Source organism: Artemia sp. Qi Xiang Cuo, chromosome 7 (genome assembly GCF_049724085.1).
Source record: "Artemia sp. Qi Xiang Cuo chromosome 7, ASM4972408v1, whole genome shotgun sequence".
In the NCBI taxonomy this organism is placed as follows: Eukaryota; Metazoa; Arthropoda; class Branchiopoda; order Anostraca; family Artemiidae; genus Artemia; species Artemia sp. Qi Xiang Cuo.
This window is the reverse complement of record NC_142800.1, coordinates 75,783,274-75,803,109: the sequence shown is the minus strand read 5'-3', so window position 1 is coordinate 75,803,109 and position 19,836 is coordinate 75,783,274. Positions and strand designations below refer to the sequence as shown.

At 36.1% G+C, this 19,836-nt stretch overlaps 1 protein-coding gene across 2 annotated transcripts in view; it reads left to right on the top strand.

Annotated features, from left to right (window-relative positions):
• The first annotated feature begins 1,789 nt into the window (after positions 1 to 1,789).
• Positions 1,790 to 19,836, top strand: part of GPHR (Golgi pH regulator) — a 65,501-nt gene continuing 47,454 nt past the window's right edge. Inside the window, exons 1-3 of one of the 2 annotated variants that reach the window (XM_089091710.1) lie at positions 1,790 to 1,829; positions 15,010 to 15,173; positions 18,617 to 18,723. In XM_089091710.1, the coding sequence (XP_088947836.1) occupies positions 1,797 to 1,829; positions 15,010 to 15,173; positions 18,617 to 18,723 (304 nt within the window). In that variant the 5' untranslated portion in view covers positions 1,790 to 1,796. Of the gene's footprint in view, positions 1,830 to 1,929; positions 1,999 to 15,009; positions 15,174 to 18,616; positions 18,724 to 19,836 lie in introns of those variants that run through there. The other variant, XM_089091711.1, reaches the window with a different exon arrangement.

Here is a 19,836-nt window from a genome sequence, read left to right as displayed (position 1 = left end):
CACAGTTATGCAATTTGTCCATTATGCTTAAAAACTAAAATTTGCTTTAAGATTAAATTAAAACGCACAGTGTGCATGCTGGTTGCCTATGAAACTAAGAGAGGAAAGGAAATAATAAATGAAAAATAAAATAAAAAAAGGTGAGAAAACGAGGATATTGTCTGCCAGTGGTAAAACATCAAGACGAAGAACAAGGAAATATTTCGACAAGAACCTCCGTCAAGTCGTCCTCAGTGCTAAACAAACAAAATCTAACCTTTCGAAGTTTACCCGACAAAAAGAGAACAAACACTGAATAAAAACCAAGCAGGAATCAATGAAAAAAGATTTACCAAAATGATCGAGCAATTTCGGTTTTCATTAGTTATGCAAAAAGGTTCTCTTAAATTAAACTGGGCAAACAGATTGGTTGAGTCTTTTAATATTAAGTTGTTATAAATTGGGACCAATGAAATATCTCCGGTGTCTCTATTAATTGCCAAATTTCTGTTTGAATATTTTTTTTTATCTCAAAAAATTCTTGCTCAATCATTTTGGTAAATCCTTTTTCATTGATTCCTGCTTGGTTCTTATTCAGTGCGTGTTCTCTTTTTGTCGGGTAAACTTCGAAAGGTTAGATTTTTTTTTTATTTAGCACAGAGGGCCACTTGGCGGAGGTCCTTGTCAAAATATTTGCTTTTTCTTCGTCTTCCTACTTTGTCACTGGCCGAAAATATCCTTGTTTTCTCACCTTTTTTATTTTATTTTTCATTTATTATTACCTTACCTCTCTTAGTTTCATATGTTATGTATAGCCGGTGTAGTCTTACAATGCATTTATGCTGGTTGCTAATAAGACATCTAAGCAACATTCCAAGAACAACTAAGGGTATTAAGTTTGAACTTTCGGGGCTACTTTTATTACTACTTCTTCTCTTAAAATGACTAAATCAAAAGAGTGTAAGTATATCCAAGCTGTCAAAGAGCATAGATAGAATTCTTTCCGAATGGTATTAAGTTTTATTTCTCAGGTCAACTAGAGAAGGTATCGAACTAAATTAAACGCTAGTATTTGTGTCTGGATTTTCAAACGGGTTTATGTTGTGAAAAACTGTTGAAAAAGTTTCTCCAGCACACATATAGCTGGCCAAACTATAAATTCTTAAGGAAAAAACAGAAAAGATTTTAACTATACCCTTTTTCCTGAAAAAGACTTTGTCAATTTAAAACGAAGAGAAATTAATTAAAAACTTTTTCCTCACAATAATTTTTTCAAAGAAAAGTAAAGGACTCCTTAAACACAAAATGAGCAAAAATAGAATCAAATAATCTACCAGGTATAACACGAATCAGCAAACTACCACAAATCAGCATCAATAAATAAATGAAACCCAAAACGAACAGAAGTTAAAATAAATAATTGAGTGAAACTCAAAAGTAGCAGAAATTAACATGATTGGGGCTCAAAACCCCCTATAGCTTCCCAAGGTCAGATTTGTCCTCTACCGAAAAAAATAAATTTTGAATGTTTAAATTTTATAACTTCAATAAATCAAATATCATTAAGATTCTAAAGAACAAATATTAGCATATGTGTATTAAACTGACAATTCACATTCATTTGTATTTTCAGGATAACTTATAATTATTTTTAAATGATGTAAGAGTGGTCAGAACAATAAGAGGGGCTGCGTACGAATCTTTTGATTTGCACTCTCTCTTAGCAAAAATTTCCCTTCTTCGGCCTTCATGCGCTCTTTTATAGGTCGAATGTAGGCAACTTTGATTATGATTGGCGTGAAAATTAAAACCTAAACATGATACAAAGCTTGTCTGTAGTTTTTTCATTGGTATGGGTTGAACATCCTCAAAGTTTTTTTTGTGATAATATTTATTCTTATAACTCTTATAATTGTCAGTGGACAGACAACCACTGATATTTCTATGCTTTAGCTAGGCTGTCTAAGCAACTTAACCTGTGGCTTTTAATGCTTTTGTCAAAATTGAACTGGAATTAAGGTAATTTAGGTGAATTTAATGCTTTCTAAATTAATTTTATAGATAAAAAATGAAATTGTTCCCAAGTATGCCACTTAACACTCATTCCAGTAAATATTTAGCCTAGGCCTTGTGGTGAGCCTCTTCTGGAGGAAATATAATGAACAAATAAAAATGGTTCCTTTATTCTGTACTATTTTTAAAAGTTATGGTTGCGTTTTGGTAAAATTCTGCTTTAGCTAATTTTGACTATCTTGGAAAGGGGTTAGGTTAGGAAAAATGAAACTTTCAGGGATAGGTCTAGGCCTAGGCCTATAGGCTAAAGTATACCCTGGGAAGGGAAGGTATTTTTATGGGTAAATTTTTACCAAATCATATTACTGACTTACAAATAAAGTGAATATACCATTTGATGCCTTTTTTATGCTGATCACAAATATAATAATCAATTTTGTCAGAAATGAATTTTAGCCCCCCCCCCCCTATATGTGTCAATTCAGGATCCATATTTGCACATTTGTGGGGGGGGTTTGGTTAGGGGGGGGCTAAAATTCATTTCCAACAAAAATGATTATTATATTTGTAATCAGCATAAAAAAAGGCATCAAATGCTATATTCACTTTAGTTGTTACTCAATAATATGATTTGGTAAAAATTTACCTTTTTAAGTTCCTACCTCCACTCCTCCCTCTAGAGGGTCTTGAAATTTGCCTACATGACAGGTCTATTCCTATTGAAATTTAGATAAAACAACATTTTACCTTAATTTTCAGTTATCAGTTTCTTTCTCTGGCTTATTTCTAAAATGTAATTCCTATTATTTGAGTAGAATTTTAAGCCTTATCAATGTTTTATTTTTCAAAATTTAGGAAATGTTTTTGTATATCTTTAAAACCTTATAAAATGCAATTGAACAAAGTTGTGAAGCTGAAAAAAAGTTGTTATACTTCTATTTCTAACAATGAACTATGTTTCTATTTATCAGATTAGGCCTATTGTGTTTACTTCTATTGTAATCTGTTTTTAAAAATAATTTCAAAAAATATTTACATTTTCAGTTGTAGGCTAGCCTATTGTTCTCACTCATGTGTTTGAGCATTCTCAATGACATTGTAGACAATGCCTTGAACTCAGATATGAAAGTAAACCCCTCTAAATCAATTATAATACCAAAAGCCTATGTTTCCTTACAAGCACACCTTGTTTTGTTAACCCTATTTCCCCCAAAATTTCTGTGTTATCCCTTAGATTACTTGGCATTACAATTTTGGTATTAGCCTAGGGTTCTAGCAGTACATAAGGAAACATTTTAATAAAACAATTCTTACTTCATAAACTGCAGAATAATCCACATTTTGCACATTTGTTCACACATTTATCTGCATACACACTGTAGATTCCTCTGAAAAAAAAGTCTTCCTATCCAGAAAAAATATATTTTGTCTTCTCTTAAAAAATTTAAGCCTTAAAACCAATTAAACTTCAATAATTAAAAAAAAAATTACTTTCAGGTTCCTTTGAAGTTCTTGTTTACACACACACAGTAGATTCCAAGAGGCCAGATCAATGGCTTGAGTCTTCTCATTCCAAATTCAGAGACCATTAACCTTAGACACTTTTTGACATCTCTGCACAAAGTTGAAGCTATGGTTAGCTACAAAATTAGTGATTAAATTTATTTTTAAAACTACATTTTTTTTTTATTTTTTTTTATTATTGTAAAAGTTCACACATTTTGCAGGAGGAGATATTATCCATGGAGTTAATACATCTATTTCCCTCCTTAAGCTCCTAAAAAAATTACTGCCCCCTTCCCATTCTTTAAGGATTTATTCCTCCCTTGTGTGCCTGCATCTCAAATGTGCTTGTCCAGTTTGGCACCCTGGCATCTCCTGCAAAGAATCAGAAAAAAATTGAATCCATCCAAAAATGATTCCTGCAAATAATTTATAAAGAAGCTGAGGTTCCATATTCTCTTCTAAGGAAAGCCAGATTTGAAACACTCAAGTGCAAGAGAGTTATATTGTGCCTCCATTTTGCAAAAAATGTAACAGTGAACTCTCACATAGAAATTTTTTTTTGCCAAAAGACCCTCCCTGTCAGATTCTGCCCACCTTAGACTGTTTTATACCTGTTCCTACCTTATAATCCATTTTTTGCCTCCAGATATGAAAAAAAAATTTGTTTCCCTTCATTACTGATAAAATAATTTCTTCTGTTATTGTTGTTTTGGCATTGTTTGCCAGTTTTTTAGTTTTCTTGTATTTTTTATATGATTTTTGCTTTTTTTTTTTATTACTTCAAAATTTTAATTCATTCCTTTGGGGCTTGTGATAGAAATTTTTCAAAATAAATATCTTATCTTATTATTCTAATTCAATGTTTAGGTGACATAATAGAAATTTTACTGTTATTTAATTGCGCCCATTTCCACCAATTGGGTATCTTTTATATAGTAACTAATATTTTCACTAATGTCCCCCTCCCCCTAGCCCAGCTTGGTACAGCTCTAGGCTATAATATAGAAAAGTTTCTGATTTGTTTCCCAAACTGGCTTTATTTCATATTATGAACCAACTACTGACAAGAAGTAAACACAAAAACAATGCAAACCAACATTCCTTACATGACAACAAGGTGAACATACTACTTGATATATCCATATATAGTTCTAAATAAGGCAACAGTCAGGGTTATGACTCTTCTGAAGGAAATATATTATTGAAATAAAAGTAGTAGGCCTAGCTTAACATTAGATCCCATATTTTATGCTCCTTGTCAATATAATAGTCATTATCATTATCCTGTCAATACTTGTCACCCTTTCCCCTATGGTCTCCTATATAACCTGATAATGTATTTGTTCATTAATGAATCTAGTCATATAAGGGTTGTCCAAAAAGTAACCTCCATTTAGGAATAAAAATTAAACCATTTGAGGTACAAAAATTACAACATTTCTCTATTTTCTCACATATTCTCTGAACAAATTCAACTACTTGTCATATCTTTTAAAGTTTTTGCAATTCCCTCTGCTGCCACCTGGGAATTTAGCCAACCTGTCATGGCATTTTGAAGCTTTTCATCATTGTTGAAATGCTGAGATGCAAGTCACTGTTTCATGTACTTAAACATATGAAAGTTCCCAGCTCCAGTCCTCTACTTTGCAGAGCTAGAAGCACACTTAATCTATGCATACATGCATTGTTGTGTAGATGATAGTGATCTCCCCACTGCTTTCCATGCTATGCATAAAATGAAATCATTGATTTGAGTGAAATTCACAACATGAATTTCACTAAAGTATATTAATTTCATATTTTTATCCCATTAATGTCCATCAGGTTTCTAAAATCTGGACATATTTCAAATAGGATGATATTTCATAATCATAAAAAATTCCTCAACTCACTGACTTTTTGATTAAATGGTAGTTGGGCACATACTAATTGGAAATTTGTGAGCCACTTTTTGACCACTTCCAAATATTCAATTCCTTCCAATCAATTTTATCACGTAATGATTGTATTAGAGCTGAGAGGGCATAGTAGTTAGGAATATGAGATGTATAATAATTTACATAAGAACAGGGCTGGATCTAGAGCAAAATCTTCGGAAGGGGGGGGGGCAATATGACAAGAGTGCCAATGAGCAAAATCTGGTGAGGTCCATTGTGACAAAGGTGCCAATAATTGACCAAATTGACAAATTTATTCTAGGAAAAGAGTGAAAAAAGGAAGCAAAAAAAAAACAGGGAAAGAGGGCGCCAGAAAAAATCTTGGGGGTCCTCCTTGATCTGCCAGTGCATAAGAATAAATACAATTCAATATAATAGTAAGATTTGGAAGACTTAAAAGTCAAAAATGACAAATATAAGAAAAAAAAAATCAAAACTTCTTTTCAAAATGGGCTAAAAAGTGCAAAATAATTTTAAGGGGTGCAAATTGAATTTGGCTCTACATAATTTCAGCTTTTTAAGTTGGTTTCCTGAACTTCACAACCATTTTCCTTTATGCATTTTTAACTTGCATAAATCTAATTTCCATGTCATATTAAGCTCATTTTGTTTTGAAGCCTTTGTTTTCACTTTAAATGAACATGACCAACTGTTTGACAAAGGATACCAGAATGAAGCAAGGAAGTTGCAGAATGTAGTTGTGAACAAATGTCAAGCCGCCTGCTGACAATATGGAGCCAAAGTACTTGAACAGCTTTTCGAAGACAGATCCCAAGAAATTCCACGCTACAGTCAAGAAACTACTTGGTCGTCCCTTGTCAGCAGACGAAATAAACTCCTACTTTGCCGAAATCTGCTCTAAACATCGACCTCTTCAGCAACTACCCGAATTCGACGGAACACTGAACGAAATCCCGATAATCACCCCTAGAAGTCGAGAAAAAGATTCGCAAGATGGACCAGAATAAGGCATCATGTCCCTTTCGAAGTCCCCACGCAAATCATTGCCCAGTGTATGAAGGAACTGTCTACACCACTTGCTGCCGTTTTCAATCAGTGCCTTGTTGAAGGAACCTTCCCCCTACAATTTAAGGTCGCGTATATCATCCCTATCCCAAAGATGCCAAACCCGACACAAGTTAAAGACCTGCAGCAGACTTCCAACTTCTATCTCGAAGACTTCCAACTTCTCGAAAATCTTTGAAGATTTTCTATTTAGCTGGTTTTATGAAAAAATCAAGGAATCGCCTGATCCACGGCAATTTGGATTCCACCCCAAGCACAGCACTATGCACTACCTTGTCATCATGATGGAAGAAATCCTGAGCTCCTTGAAAATCCTGGCTCTTATGTCGATGTTCTTATTGGGGACATGATCAAGGCATTCGACCTCTTAGGCCATTATATCGTCGTTTCTGGAACTGCTAAGATGAAAGCTTGAAAATATCTTGTTAGACAGATGGCCAGTTTTCTGAGCGACAGGAGGCAAAACGTTGAGGTTAAAAATATGCAGACAACAAAGATATCAAAGTTCCTCCCCATCACCTGTGGAAACCCCTCAGGGTACCAAACGTGGGCCTCTGGCTTTCCTCATAGCTGTAAACAAGCTGGTAATCCAACTAAAACATAGACTGAAATTTGCAGACAACTTGACACTACCCACCTTTTGATTGGTCTTGTCCAAATCACAAGCACTCAAGCACACCCTTGAGAAGCTGTGGCATCAAGCAAGCGAGGCCAAAGTTCAAATCAGCACTGTAAAAAGTGTGGTCCTCCGAGTTTACTTTACAAAGCATATTCCAGAACAAATAGAATCTGAGGTTGATCTTAAAGCAGTGGAGTCTACAAAAATTCTTGGGATCATAATCAATAATAACTTTGGCTTGGAATCCCAAACCTCCAAAATGGTGCAGAGAGGAGCCAGTCTTCTCAGACAATTTGCCCAGCTACGAAGATTTGGACTATCCCACCACAACTTGACCAGCCTCTATAAAACCTACGCTTGTCCTGCCCTGGAATATGGATGCCAGATTTGGCACCCTGGACTCACCAAAGCTCAGGATCTTAAAATCGTGCAAATTCAAAAACGCACATGCCAAATTATCCTTGGGCACGAATATAGATAATTTGAGGAGAGTCTGACATCACTAGGCCTGTATACACTATCTGCCAGGCGACACGAGTTGCTCATGACTTTTGGAAGGTCCTGCCTGTCATTGGATCTTTTTTGTAGCATCCTGCCAGAGTGTCAGCCAGCTCCTGAAAATCCACGCCCCACCCGGGGTCAAACTGAAGAAAAGAAAAATTTAAGCTCCCTCCAGCTAATTGTAGTGTGCAATACGATCGATCGTTCCTTTGTGCCATACTTTTGTAGACATTATAATAACATATCACAGTGATTAACTTTTTTTTGACGTGTCAGTGCTGTTCGTTTGGATATTTTGGCGTAATAATAAACTTGATTGATTGATTGGCTTCTGTTCACTGATTTGGAGAAAAACAATGCTCTCTACTTTTTAGTCCATTTTGAAACCTTTTTTTTTTTAATTTAATGTTAGTCTCATGCCTTACCTAAATCCTGATTTAGAAGATTTTGTCAAAATGTGTCTTTAAAAATAAAAAAAAAACTCAATATAAATTAGAATCCTACTGAAGCCATTGTGATTGTTTTCATAACCTAAAGTCAAAGAAACATAGACTCAGAGTAAAATTAAGGGGGAAAACAGATTTTTTTTTTTTCGAAGTTAAGACGTATTTATGCAATCTTCTAAGCCTTTGGAAATGATAGGGAAGAGATAGGATCTCAAAAACACTTTCTTAGAGCAAAGTCCAGATTTTGAATACATTTCTGTAAGTTTTCATTTTTTTAACTCAACTACTTTTCAAGATAGCAAAAGCCAATCGTCTAGAATTTATCCTTGGAAGCTTGAATATGCCAATAACACAGGTTTTCTTGTATAAACTACTACGGAAAAAATTCTGCAACTGTAAACCTTACTCTGTCATATATTGAACCTCTTTAGGGGATCTAAATGGGATTTTCAGCAAATATGGAAATTTCAGCATTTTTATAAAAATGCTAAAGTTTGCTATCCCTACAGAGTTGACTGAATATTTGAAAAAAAAAATGTTTTTGCACCCTATTTTTACTATTAATTTAAAAAAAAATTTCCACAAAATAATTTTTTTTTTAAAAACCAAAGAGCTACATTAATCCAAAAATAAGCAGAAATAAAGTCAAATAATTTTCCAAGTGTAAAAATAATCATCAGTAAATAAATTAAATCCCAAAATGAACAGAAGTTAAAATAAGTAACCTAGCCAAAAAAAGCTATTTCTCATAAAATAAAAAAAAAAAAAAAAAAAAAAAAATCGAAACCGAGATTATTAAACAAACAAAAAAATGAATGTGGATTGACACTTCAATATACACATACTGATAATTATCCCTAACGTCTTAATAATTTTGGTTTTTTTAAGTAAAAAAGTGAGAACATTTAGATTGTATTTGTTTTCAGTAAACTACAAATTAGGTTTTCGTCTTTAGAAGGCATGGGGGGGGGGGGGGTCATCAGCCTGGGCATTCTGTCAACGATATTGCTTATATACCCTTTTGAAAACCTGAATAAATATAGTTTTTTCTGTTTAATTGACCCCCCTCCCCTGAAATTTTACCTTTCCTCTCAACACTTCCTCAAATTTTCATCTTAATGCTCTTAGCATTAGTAGTGATTGCAAAAGAAGTATTAGTTGCAGTAGTAGTTGTAGCAGTGGTAGTAGTATAAGTAGTTGCATGCACTTATTGCCTTTTGGTCAATTGATCTTTCCCTCTAAGCATTCTCTGAAAGTTCCAACTTCATTTCACGATGTATTCCTGAGATACACCCTTTTGACAATCTGCATGCCCACAGTGTCTTGATTTAGTTCAAATTTCTCCTCTATATTCTCTCAAATGTTAACCTCCAGACCCTTAATAGTACTAATATTATAGTAGTAGTGGTAGTAGTGGCACCAGTAGTAGCAGCAGTCTTGTTGTATTTGTAGTAGCAGTAGCAGTAGTAGCAGCAATATTAATTACAGTAATAGTATGCTCATGTCACCTTTTGGCCAGTTCTACTTGCTACAGAAGCAGTAGTTGTAGTTATAAAAGTGGTAGTAGCAGTAGTAGTAATGATTGTACTTGTAGCAGTAGTAGTAGTAGCCTGCAAATATTGCCTTTTTGGTCATTTGATCATCCCCATATCAGTTCCTGAAAGTTCCAACTTAATACCCTCACTCATTCCTGAGTTATGCCCTTTTGACAACCCAGATTCACATAACCTGTTGATTTAGTTTGAAACTCCCCTCAACATTCTATGAAAGGTTCATGTGAATTCCTTTTGTCTTTTTGACACTTTCCTTTGACACTAAAGGTCAAACATACTCACCTTTCTCAATAACAAATGCCATATGTAAACAATGCACAAATTGGATAACTTACAACCCTTATCCTGAAGGCTGTGAAGCGTGGGGGGTGGGGGGGGGTTAGATCCCAAGAGAGATAGTTACTGGACTTTTCAACTATGCTGAACAATCTTGATGGGAAAATTTCGATTTTCCAATCAAAATTTTGATTGAACTCGAAATTTTGATTGGAAATTTTTTTTGGAAAATTATGGTATCTCAAAATTTAAATTGAATATGTTTGGAGAATAGATAGGCGTGGAAGGAGGGCTGGTTGTACTTTAATCACTTTGGACTCTTAAAAACGGCACAAGAATTTTCAAATTCCAATCAAATGAGTTCCTTTCAAAGTTTCTGACAACGCATTTATTTTTTTGCATCTTAGAATGCTGGGAGAGGGGACATTTGAAAGTAAATTGCCATGTTTAGTACCTTTTATAACTAACAAAAGACAATATTAAAATTAAGTACAATTCTTTACAAAAATGCCTCTTCTTATACAATATCATAAAACACATGCATATTTTGAGAAGCTGCTTCTCTGGGACATAATTTCATATTTTAGTCATTCCATTTCTTTTTCACTGAAATGTTGTCGTATCTCCCTAATAAGGAGTGGTAGCTTCAGAAACATGGTTCGCTCTTTACTAGGTTCAGGCAAAGATCATGAACTTATCTGGTACTGCAGCACTTCAAGACAACTTTAAGTTTGCTGTCACAATTTTTGGATTTGATCACATCAAGACACTGCAGAATGTCGCATGATCAAGGAAAGTATTGGTTTGATCAGGGGCTTTAGTACTACTTTACCATCGTCGTCCAGAATCGAACATTTAGCAAACGCTTTAGCAAGAGCTAAGGTCTGTTCCAGTGGATCTGGCCTGATGGCTCTGTTATTGATTTTAAGCAAAGAAATTGAAGTTCCCTTAGACAATGATAACTAAAAAGACTATTAACAAAAATAAACTATTCTCCACAGCTCTTTGCAAAAGTATGTTGAAGCTTCGTAGCGAATTTATCCCCATATCGAACCCGCGATCGCTGAATTAAACGAACTGTGTCTTTACATGCTTTGGTGAAGTCAAGTCTTTTCTTTTCCCTCTTTGAGTCCTTGCTTGTCTGCCTTTTGCTTTGACAGCTTTTTTTGCTTGACTTACTTGAATTAAGTCCCGTCTAGCTTTTGTAGCTGAATTGGGGCTTCTTCTCTTCTGAGCAAATGATGATGTGGCGACGGTAGCTCGATCTGTCTGGCGCTAGACGAAGTAGCTGGGGGAGGTTATGGGCCAGGAAATTGTCGGTCCATCTCTTACGAGGTCGGCCTCTGGGGTGCGTGCCGTGAACCCGTCCTTCGAATGTGATTTTCTGAAGCTGGTTGGCCGACATTCGCTGGATATGGCCAGGCCAGCGGAGTTGTTGGCTTCTGACCTGGTCTATGATGGTGCAGGGACAACGGAGTAGTTTTCGGAGGTCTTCATTTGAGACTCGGTCAGTGTAGGTAATCCCCGCAATGCGTCTAAGGCATTCAGTTTCAAAAGCGGAGATTCTTTGCTCATCATCAGCCTTTATTGACCAAGTTTCACTTGAGTATAAAGCTATTGGGATTATGAGAGAGTTGAAGAGTCGCACCTTCAGAGAAGTTGACAGTCTGGTTTTTCCAGATTGGCAAGAGGTTCTTGAAGCTGGCGCTTGCCAGGCCGAGTCTTCGTTTGATTGATTTTGAGCAGTCGTTATCAGAAGTTACGAGGCTCCCTAGGTAGACGAAGGAGTCAACATTTTCTACTATCTCTCCTTTTATTGTTAGTTGCTCGTTCCTTTGCAGCAGGGTCTCCAGACACCCACATAACTTTAGTTTTGTTTACATTAATGATCATCCTAAAGGGCTTGGTTGCAGACACTAGTTTGTCGGTGTCAACTTGAAGTAGATGCTCTTAACTGTTGAATTTCTTAATGTGATCTGCGCATGTCAGTTTATCAAAAAGCTCCCTCCAATCTCTGCACCGTCAACAGTTTCAGCAAATGATAGCGCTGCGTTGAGGAATAGGTTAAAGAGGTGGGGTGACAAGAGGCGAACTTGAAGAACGGCTGCTGATGTCACAAACTCCTCTGTCAATCCCTTGGGCGTCTGGACTTGGCTGACGAAATGTGAATACATGTCTCTTATCAGGATTACTATGTTTTCAGGGGCTCCATAGTGTAGCAGCATAGACCATAATCCATCTTGCCATATCAAGTCAAAAGCCTGCTTGAAATCAATGATGAGTAGTAGCAGCTCTTTCGCAAACTCGATATACTTCTCCATCATTTGCTGAGTGGAGAAACTCTGGTCTATGGTAGAGCGGTCTTTTCGAAAGCCTGCTTGGTATTCCTCTAAGATATGGTTTGTCAGAGATTTCAGATGGTCAAGGAGTATTTTTGTAAGAATCTTTGCTGGCTGGCTAGTTAAACTTATTGGTCTGTAGTTTTTACAGTCCCCCTTTTCCCCATTTTTAAAAAGGGGGACGATGGTGGCCTTTGCCCAAGATCTGGGATAGTTGCCTGTTTCACAGACACTTTTTATGAATTTGTGATAGATATCGACCAGTTCTTCTGGGCCTGCTTTTAATGGTTCTGACTGAATACCATCCAGGCCTCGGGCTTTATTAATTTTTAGGAATTTTATTGCTGAGAGTACTTCATCTCTTAGTGGAGGAGGGCTTGGGTCGACTGGGTGCTGCGGTAGTGAGAAAAATAGTAAGATCTTCGGCTCGGGCGTTATTGTGGGGTTCGGTTTTTCGATGAAGTGATCCTTCCATCGTTCTCGTCTTCCCTCAGAGTCTGTGATTGGGACCCGTGATTATCTAACAGTGTAGGAGCGGCCGAGGACTTCTTTTTTTGACAGTTCACGGACTTTCTTGTGCATGAAGTGGCTATTACCTTTTTGAAAGGCTTCTTCACACTCTCGACATTTGTCATTGACGTAGTGTCATAGAGCTTGCCGGATTTTCTTTTCTACTTGGCGCTTCAGCCTCTTGTACTCGTCCTTGCTTTGTTGATCTACCTTGTTAGCATGGGCATGCTTCTGCACATATAGATCAATAATTTCGGGAATGATCCACTGTTTATCCGAATGGGTCTGAATCCCCAGGATTTCACTAGCAGTTTCTCTGATGATGGATGCGCTTTCGTCGACCAATCGGTCAATTTATTCTGCTGTTGGAGCTTCCATGGGTTGGATTCTCGACAACTTGTTTGAGAGTGCTGTTGTATACCTGTTCCTTGTTTCTATAATTTTCAGCAGGTCGACACGATATCTTGGTAAGCTTTTCTTGCGCGGTTTGGGCTTCCGAATGCGCAAACGGAGCTCATATAAGACTGGAACGTGTTCCGAGTCGAAGTCGCCAACGGCTATGGAGACTGTGCTCATTACTGATGATTTCCATTGCTTGCAGACAAGTATGTTATGAATCATGTTTGCAGTGCGGCCATCAGAGAATTTTCAAGTAATTTTCCTTCGTTCTCTAAGATGGAACATGGTGTTAGTTATGAAAAGTTCGTTATCCCGACAAAAGTCGATGAGTATTCCACCCCTGTGGTTCTGCCGCCCATGTCCGAACCTGACAATGGCGTTGAAGTCCCCAATCACGAACAGAACATCTTTCTTGGGAGCAGTGACAATGGTGTGTTGGAGTTGGCTGTATAATTCTTCGGCATCTTGGTCACTCCAGGACGAGTCTGGGGCGTAAACTTGGATTATGATCATGTTGGCAATGGATCCATTCTCACGAATGGTGATAATACGGTCAGAGACAGGATGGACGGCAAGAAGAGACTGTTTGGCTTGCTTGGAGAGTAGGAAACCAACACCCTGGCGGTGAACTCCATCACTTCTTCCAGACGTGATGAGCGTGACGTTATTTGTTCTTTATATTCCTGTGCATGTAAGGTCAGTCTCAGATATTTTAACTATGTACTATTGTTAACGGTTCATCTCACTTAGGATTAGTTCCCTTTTTCCTGGTTTGGCTAATGTGCGTACGTTTAGCGTTCCTAATGAGAGATATTTTTTGGGGTTAGGATAAACGAAGTCTTCTCCGACTGGAGAGTTGTCAAATCGGATAAATGATCGTCGGCTTCCCCGGAAGCGGTAACAAAATCATTTTCATTATCATCAGTATCAACAATATCATTTTCACAATTTGCAATTCTTGGGCTCATACCGTCGGTTACCCCGGACGCGGTAGCACGAGTTCTTACTTTCTTATTTGCCATTTTCATCATTTATATTTAAGAGAAGGAGTTTCATAGCTAATTTGTCGGGGTAGGAGTAAGCCACTCCTCTCTACCCTTAGCAGAGGCCATTGTCCATGCAGTCGGATCGTCTGCCCTTCACAGTTATCCCTCTAGGAAGGGATCCTCCCGTTCGGTGGTCTGCGATGCCGAGCAATTTTACCCATTGCTGGGGGAAGGTGTGTAACCGCCGGGACATGTCCACCCACTGGTGGGCCCTGCATGGTGTACATCAGAGAGACCTTCCTGCTCCCCCGCCCGTATTTCAGACCCCCGGGCGAGGGTGTCCCAGTTTCAATTAAGGACCCCAGGAACTAGGTCTGCGCCTTCAATGAAGGTATTCTACATATCTGTAGGACGTTCCCCTATCCGCCACCTGGGGACGCGCTGAGTGGCTTAATAAGAATATGACTCAGTAGGACGTCAGTGGACGTCAAATCAAGGTTTTTTGTTGATAGGCATCCTGATCCAATTTGATGGAATATAGCTTGTCAAAGAGTTTACTATAACCTGGTCTTACTTTTCTACGGGTTCCTCAGGGCCTTTGAGGAGTTTGGCTCTTGAGCGCTGAGAAGCAAGTGCATTTATTAAGCTATCCCCATCTCCTGTTTTGTGCTGCCAGATTCGTCGCTCGTTCTTTATTGGAAGAAGAATCCATGCGCAACGACGGAAACGCGGTCACTTTTGAAGGTAGATTTCATAAAAGATTTATTTTTTCACGCCTAAAAGTTGATAAATCCAAAGTCTCTACAAGAAATAAGAAAATACAACAAGCGTTTGTATCAATCTCTATGATTGCAGGCAAAGTTAATTTAACTCTGTATTTATGAATTTTAGTCTAATTTTAGATGTTTTATAATTTTAGATCTTTATCTTTTGTGGAGGATGGATTTTCTTCATGAAGACGTTGTTCAGGGACTATGAAGTGCATGAGAATTTTGTCCTGGCAGTATTCACAACAACATTTGCTTTGTCCTGTATGATGTTTGAATTGATCATCTTTGAAATTGTAGGATTTTTGGATCTGAAGTAAGTTTTAGTGCTTATATGTTCGGTAAGTTTGTCTGCATGCTTTACATGATTTCTGTTCTGGAGTGGATTGTTTCGACACAGGTATAGGACTTTTAGGGGGAGGAACGGACACTCCTCTAGGGAGAAATGGTGCCATATTCTTACAGTTGGCTGAAACTAATTTTAATGGATATATAGTAAAATACATTTACGCCTTATTTCACAGTAAGGGAGTTGAATGAATTATGTTACTTGAATCTGATTCAAACTGTAAATTTTTTAGTTCTTAGACTCAAGTTACATTCACATAAGTCAAACTTTAATCTATTCAATCAGACTTATTAAAGCTTGTATTTGAACTGCTGTTGACTTGAACCCATATCATTTTCGCAACTTCTGATGTTTTTTCTTATTTTGCAGTAGGATCTTAGGTTTAACTTGAGCTAAAATAAAGTTCAAATAAACAAAGAGTTTTTTGTACAGTTTTGTTTATGAACCATAATTTTTTTGAATATGTACAATCATGCTGGTACCCTTAAGGTGTAATTCTATTAGGATCTTAGGTTCAACTTCAGCTAAAATAAATTTCGAATGATAAAATTATGCACAATAATGCTTGTACCCTTAAGGTAACTTACTCTTACCTGTGCCTCTAAGGGAGAAGGTCAGAAGGAATTATCTCCGCTCAAAGATGATCCCCTAAAGTACCAGTGAGCAAATTACTCACTCTAATTTTTTTACACTTGTCAAAATGGTCAGACCTGTGTGCACCTATGTTTACAGTGCCAATGCACCGTGAGGTATTGTGGTAACTGTGACCCTTGAGTCACAGTAGTGAACACATACAACCATATTTCTCGGGTAATCAATGTGTATGCTCTCACATTACGTTTGCAGATGTATTTTAATAGTTGAAAGTTATTACTTGTAAGATCAACTTGTAATTAGAGAACTTCCGAAATAATTTCTGTGCATACGAAGTAATCTTCAAACACTGTATCCACATTGTATTAAGACTAGGCATTATTTACCGCAATTAATGAACATCCGTGAACGGTTCATTGTATAAACTTTTGTTTCTTAGTGTACGGTTGACTTTCTGATATAGAAGAGCGCATGTCTTCTTGCTTTATTTTCATTACATTAAACGTCTAAAATACGGTAGAAAAATAAAAAGATCGCAACTTCTGTTTCGAAATCAGAATTTCCGGTATTAGTTCCCAAAATTTTATGAGAAATACGGAAATTTTGTTCAAGTTTTCAGAGAGATAGTATTAAGTTCTACCAGTATCAAACTTTTAAATAGAAAATGTCACAGAAGAAAATTTATTTCTGGAAAACATGATCGATATCTGTCTATTCTCGTTACAGATAAAAACTATACCTTGTCTAGAAAAATTTTTACTTACAGAATGTCAAAGAAATCGACCCGCGATGGCAACTTTAGCAATAATACTTTAGTGTACAGTTTATTTTAGGATATAGAAGAGTACATGTCTTCTTGCTTCCTTTTCATGACATTAAACGTCTAATACGTCTAAACGTCGCGTATATAATAATCACAAAATAGAAAATTTTAGAAAAAAAAATATAAACCTGAATTTCTGTGTTTCGAAATCATGACTTATGGAATTACTTTCCAAAACAGTATAATATTTGCTCAGATTTTTGAAGAGATAATATAAATTTCTATCACTATTCAAAGTTATTTGATTTCCGAAAAGTTTAGCTTCGAACAAAAACATTTTAATTAGACAAAATGTAGGAAATTGGCAAAATCAAAACTTCAAAATAGTAAGTCGCAAAAGGTCTTTTATTTTTTTAAAAACCAATCCCAGCTCCAGCTCTTAAAAGATCAATATCTGTCTATCCGAATTGGGGGAAAAAATTGTACCTTGCCAGAAAAAAATTGATGTGTCTTATAACTGGGGAAATTATTTTTTCCCCAGTTATAAGAAGAAAGTTCGTATATATGAAAGTCTATGTGATCTTCCGTACTTTTCATAGTACTATTCGATTAAAATCCAAGAAGTATCAAATCAAAAACTTCTGAAAACCCAAGAAATCAGAATTTGGGATTTAAGATGTAATTTTCAGAATTATTTCTAAGAATTCTGGAAGAGATATGGAATTTCGTTCTTTGGTTTTCAGAGAGATAATTTATCGTTCTGGAGGAGGAATAAGACATAAAATTGATCTGAAAAGTTTATTTTCCCAGCTAAGATAGTTTTGTTTTGACACTAAGTACAACATAAGAAATAAAAGTCTTTTTCCTGGAAAACTGTAGAACATTTTACAAACTTCGCTGGAACTTCTCCACCCTGCTTCGTGATTATTATACGAAGGGAAATTTTGAGTTTGCATCTCTTGCTGCTTCGGAGCAATAGACTGCTTATCACGAGGAAAAAAAAAGAACAACTGCGGAAGCAATAGTTTTGGTCTGCAACCCAGTAAAGTAACCTGTTTATTGCTAAATAAATAACTATTCAGTTTTGCTGATAAAAACTACACAAGTTTTCTTAAAGAAGCAGATCCTTAATCGTAGTCTAAAGTTTTAAGTACCCAGAAATGCTATTTCGCAAAACTTATAGGAGAGTTTAGGGCAAGGATTTTGACATCGTATATATGAGTTCTGTCTCCCCATAATAATACAGTTTTCCATCGTAAAAAGGGGGACGGTGGTGGCCCTACTCTTTATAGTAAGCAGTGTTGCTACCCCAGATAGTAGTCATCTTATTATTTATAGATCTGTGGAGTTGCAAACACCAATAGTGCAACCAGTAATTTGTTGCTAATTATTTCATATTAGCTCCAATATCAATTTGATTTTATGGAAAAGGGGGGGGTCATTTCAAGCTTCACGTATCATTCAATATGTGTGAACTTGATGTATTTAAATATTGAATGTTAATGATATTCTAATGATAGGATTGTTTGAGCTAGCCTTAATTGTTATTTGTGAGAAGCCGTGTTAAAAAGAGGCAGTTGCCATTATCCAGTGGAAAGTGGAACTGGCCTATAAGACCGGACTAGCGAAAATTATTGAGAATACTGACTGAAAAAAAAACAAGTTCCTTGAACAAGTACCATGCTTCAATTTTCTAAAATACTATGAATTTCTTGAAGTTGTTGATTACAAACTAAAGAGAACTGACAAAATTACAAGTTTTTTTTCAAGTCACGATCCCAATAACATAGATTTAGCACTAAAACCACTAGCCAAAACTCTCAACTAGCTAATTGGATTCAATCTCCAACTCTATCCAGATCTTATCTTGAAAATCGGTCTGGCAGATTTTGTTAGTTTTGAAAATCAAATAGAAAGGTAAGCTGGCTTACCCAACAAGCTCGTAAATAATTCAGGCCTCGAATACAGTACGAAGAGATATTTTGAATGGGACCTGTGCTAGAGGACTCTTAATTTTGTACATTAAATTCATCTAATAATGGATATTTTTCAGTTTTCGTTTCGTCGTATGGAATTTCGTATTGATATGTATGCTGATTCTAGTTGTTGTGGTCATCCCTTACTTGATTGGATACTCATTTCTTTCCAATTTCAGGTTTGGTAAGTCTACTAATGTTTCTTCCTTGATGCCAAAGTTTATTTAATTATATTTATATATTATTATATTATATTTATGGGTATTTTATTTATTTATTTATTCATATTTATTTATATTATCCCTGAAATTGTTTATTTATTCTACTTATTTGTAATTTTTTTTTGGTATAAAGTCCTCGTCAAGGCTGATGTGGACTATTCAGACGCCAAATTGATGTTTTAAGTTGATGTTAAAGTGACATGCATGATGTGACAATGTTATGTTATGTAGTGACAATGTTATGATGTTAAAGTGACAGCAGCTGCTGTCACTCTTCATTTTAAGGTTTTAATGTTGCTCTTTATTTTCACTTTGTTAGGAACTATGGGTTTTTATATTTCTTAACATTGGACGTGATCGTCTCTTACTAGGTTGCTAGCTACCGCTGCAACCCGGATTATTAAAAAAAAAAATCCTTGTACAAAAACATAGGGCATACGTAAACTTCACGCATGTCATGTATCGAAATGTACGTAAATGTACGTACAAACGTAAATGTACGTTTAAGACCAATAACCTAATTCAACCAGTATAATATCTCTTTGTCAAAAAGAACACACGTGTCTAAGACAGAGTAAGAAATAAATTGGCAGAGAAAAAAAAACTGATGAAACAATTGACAGAGAAAATTACAAAGGTAGAATTATTGCTGGTATTGTTTTCAAATGCACTAAAGTAATGTACCAGTTTCCAGCCACCAAAAACGTCGTTTCGAATCTAGGTTGAGATAGTTTGACTTATCATATAGTAAATTTCAAAAAAGATAATTAGGCCGCTGTAAAGTTTTACACACTGACGATTCGGAGACTACTCCAAAGTAGAGGTTCTTCGTGAATCTGCAACAACCAAATACTCTATAAAAGTATCTGATCACTGATAATAATCGATTTTGTAGCTAGCAAGAAACATAAATAAGATGGTGCTAGTGAAATGCTGGCTCAGTTGTAACAAGTATATTAGCCTCGCTAATTCCCATAGTAACCACTAGTTTGAAGCAGTGAAAAGTTAGATGGCACTGTTATTTATGGAGGAATGATAGAGAAATGCCCAAGAAGAAATTATCTTTGTTTCTATGC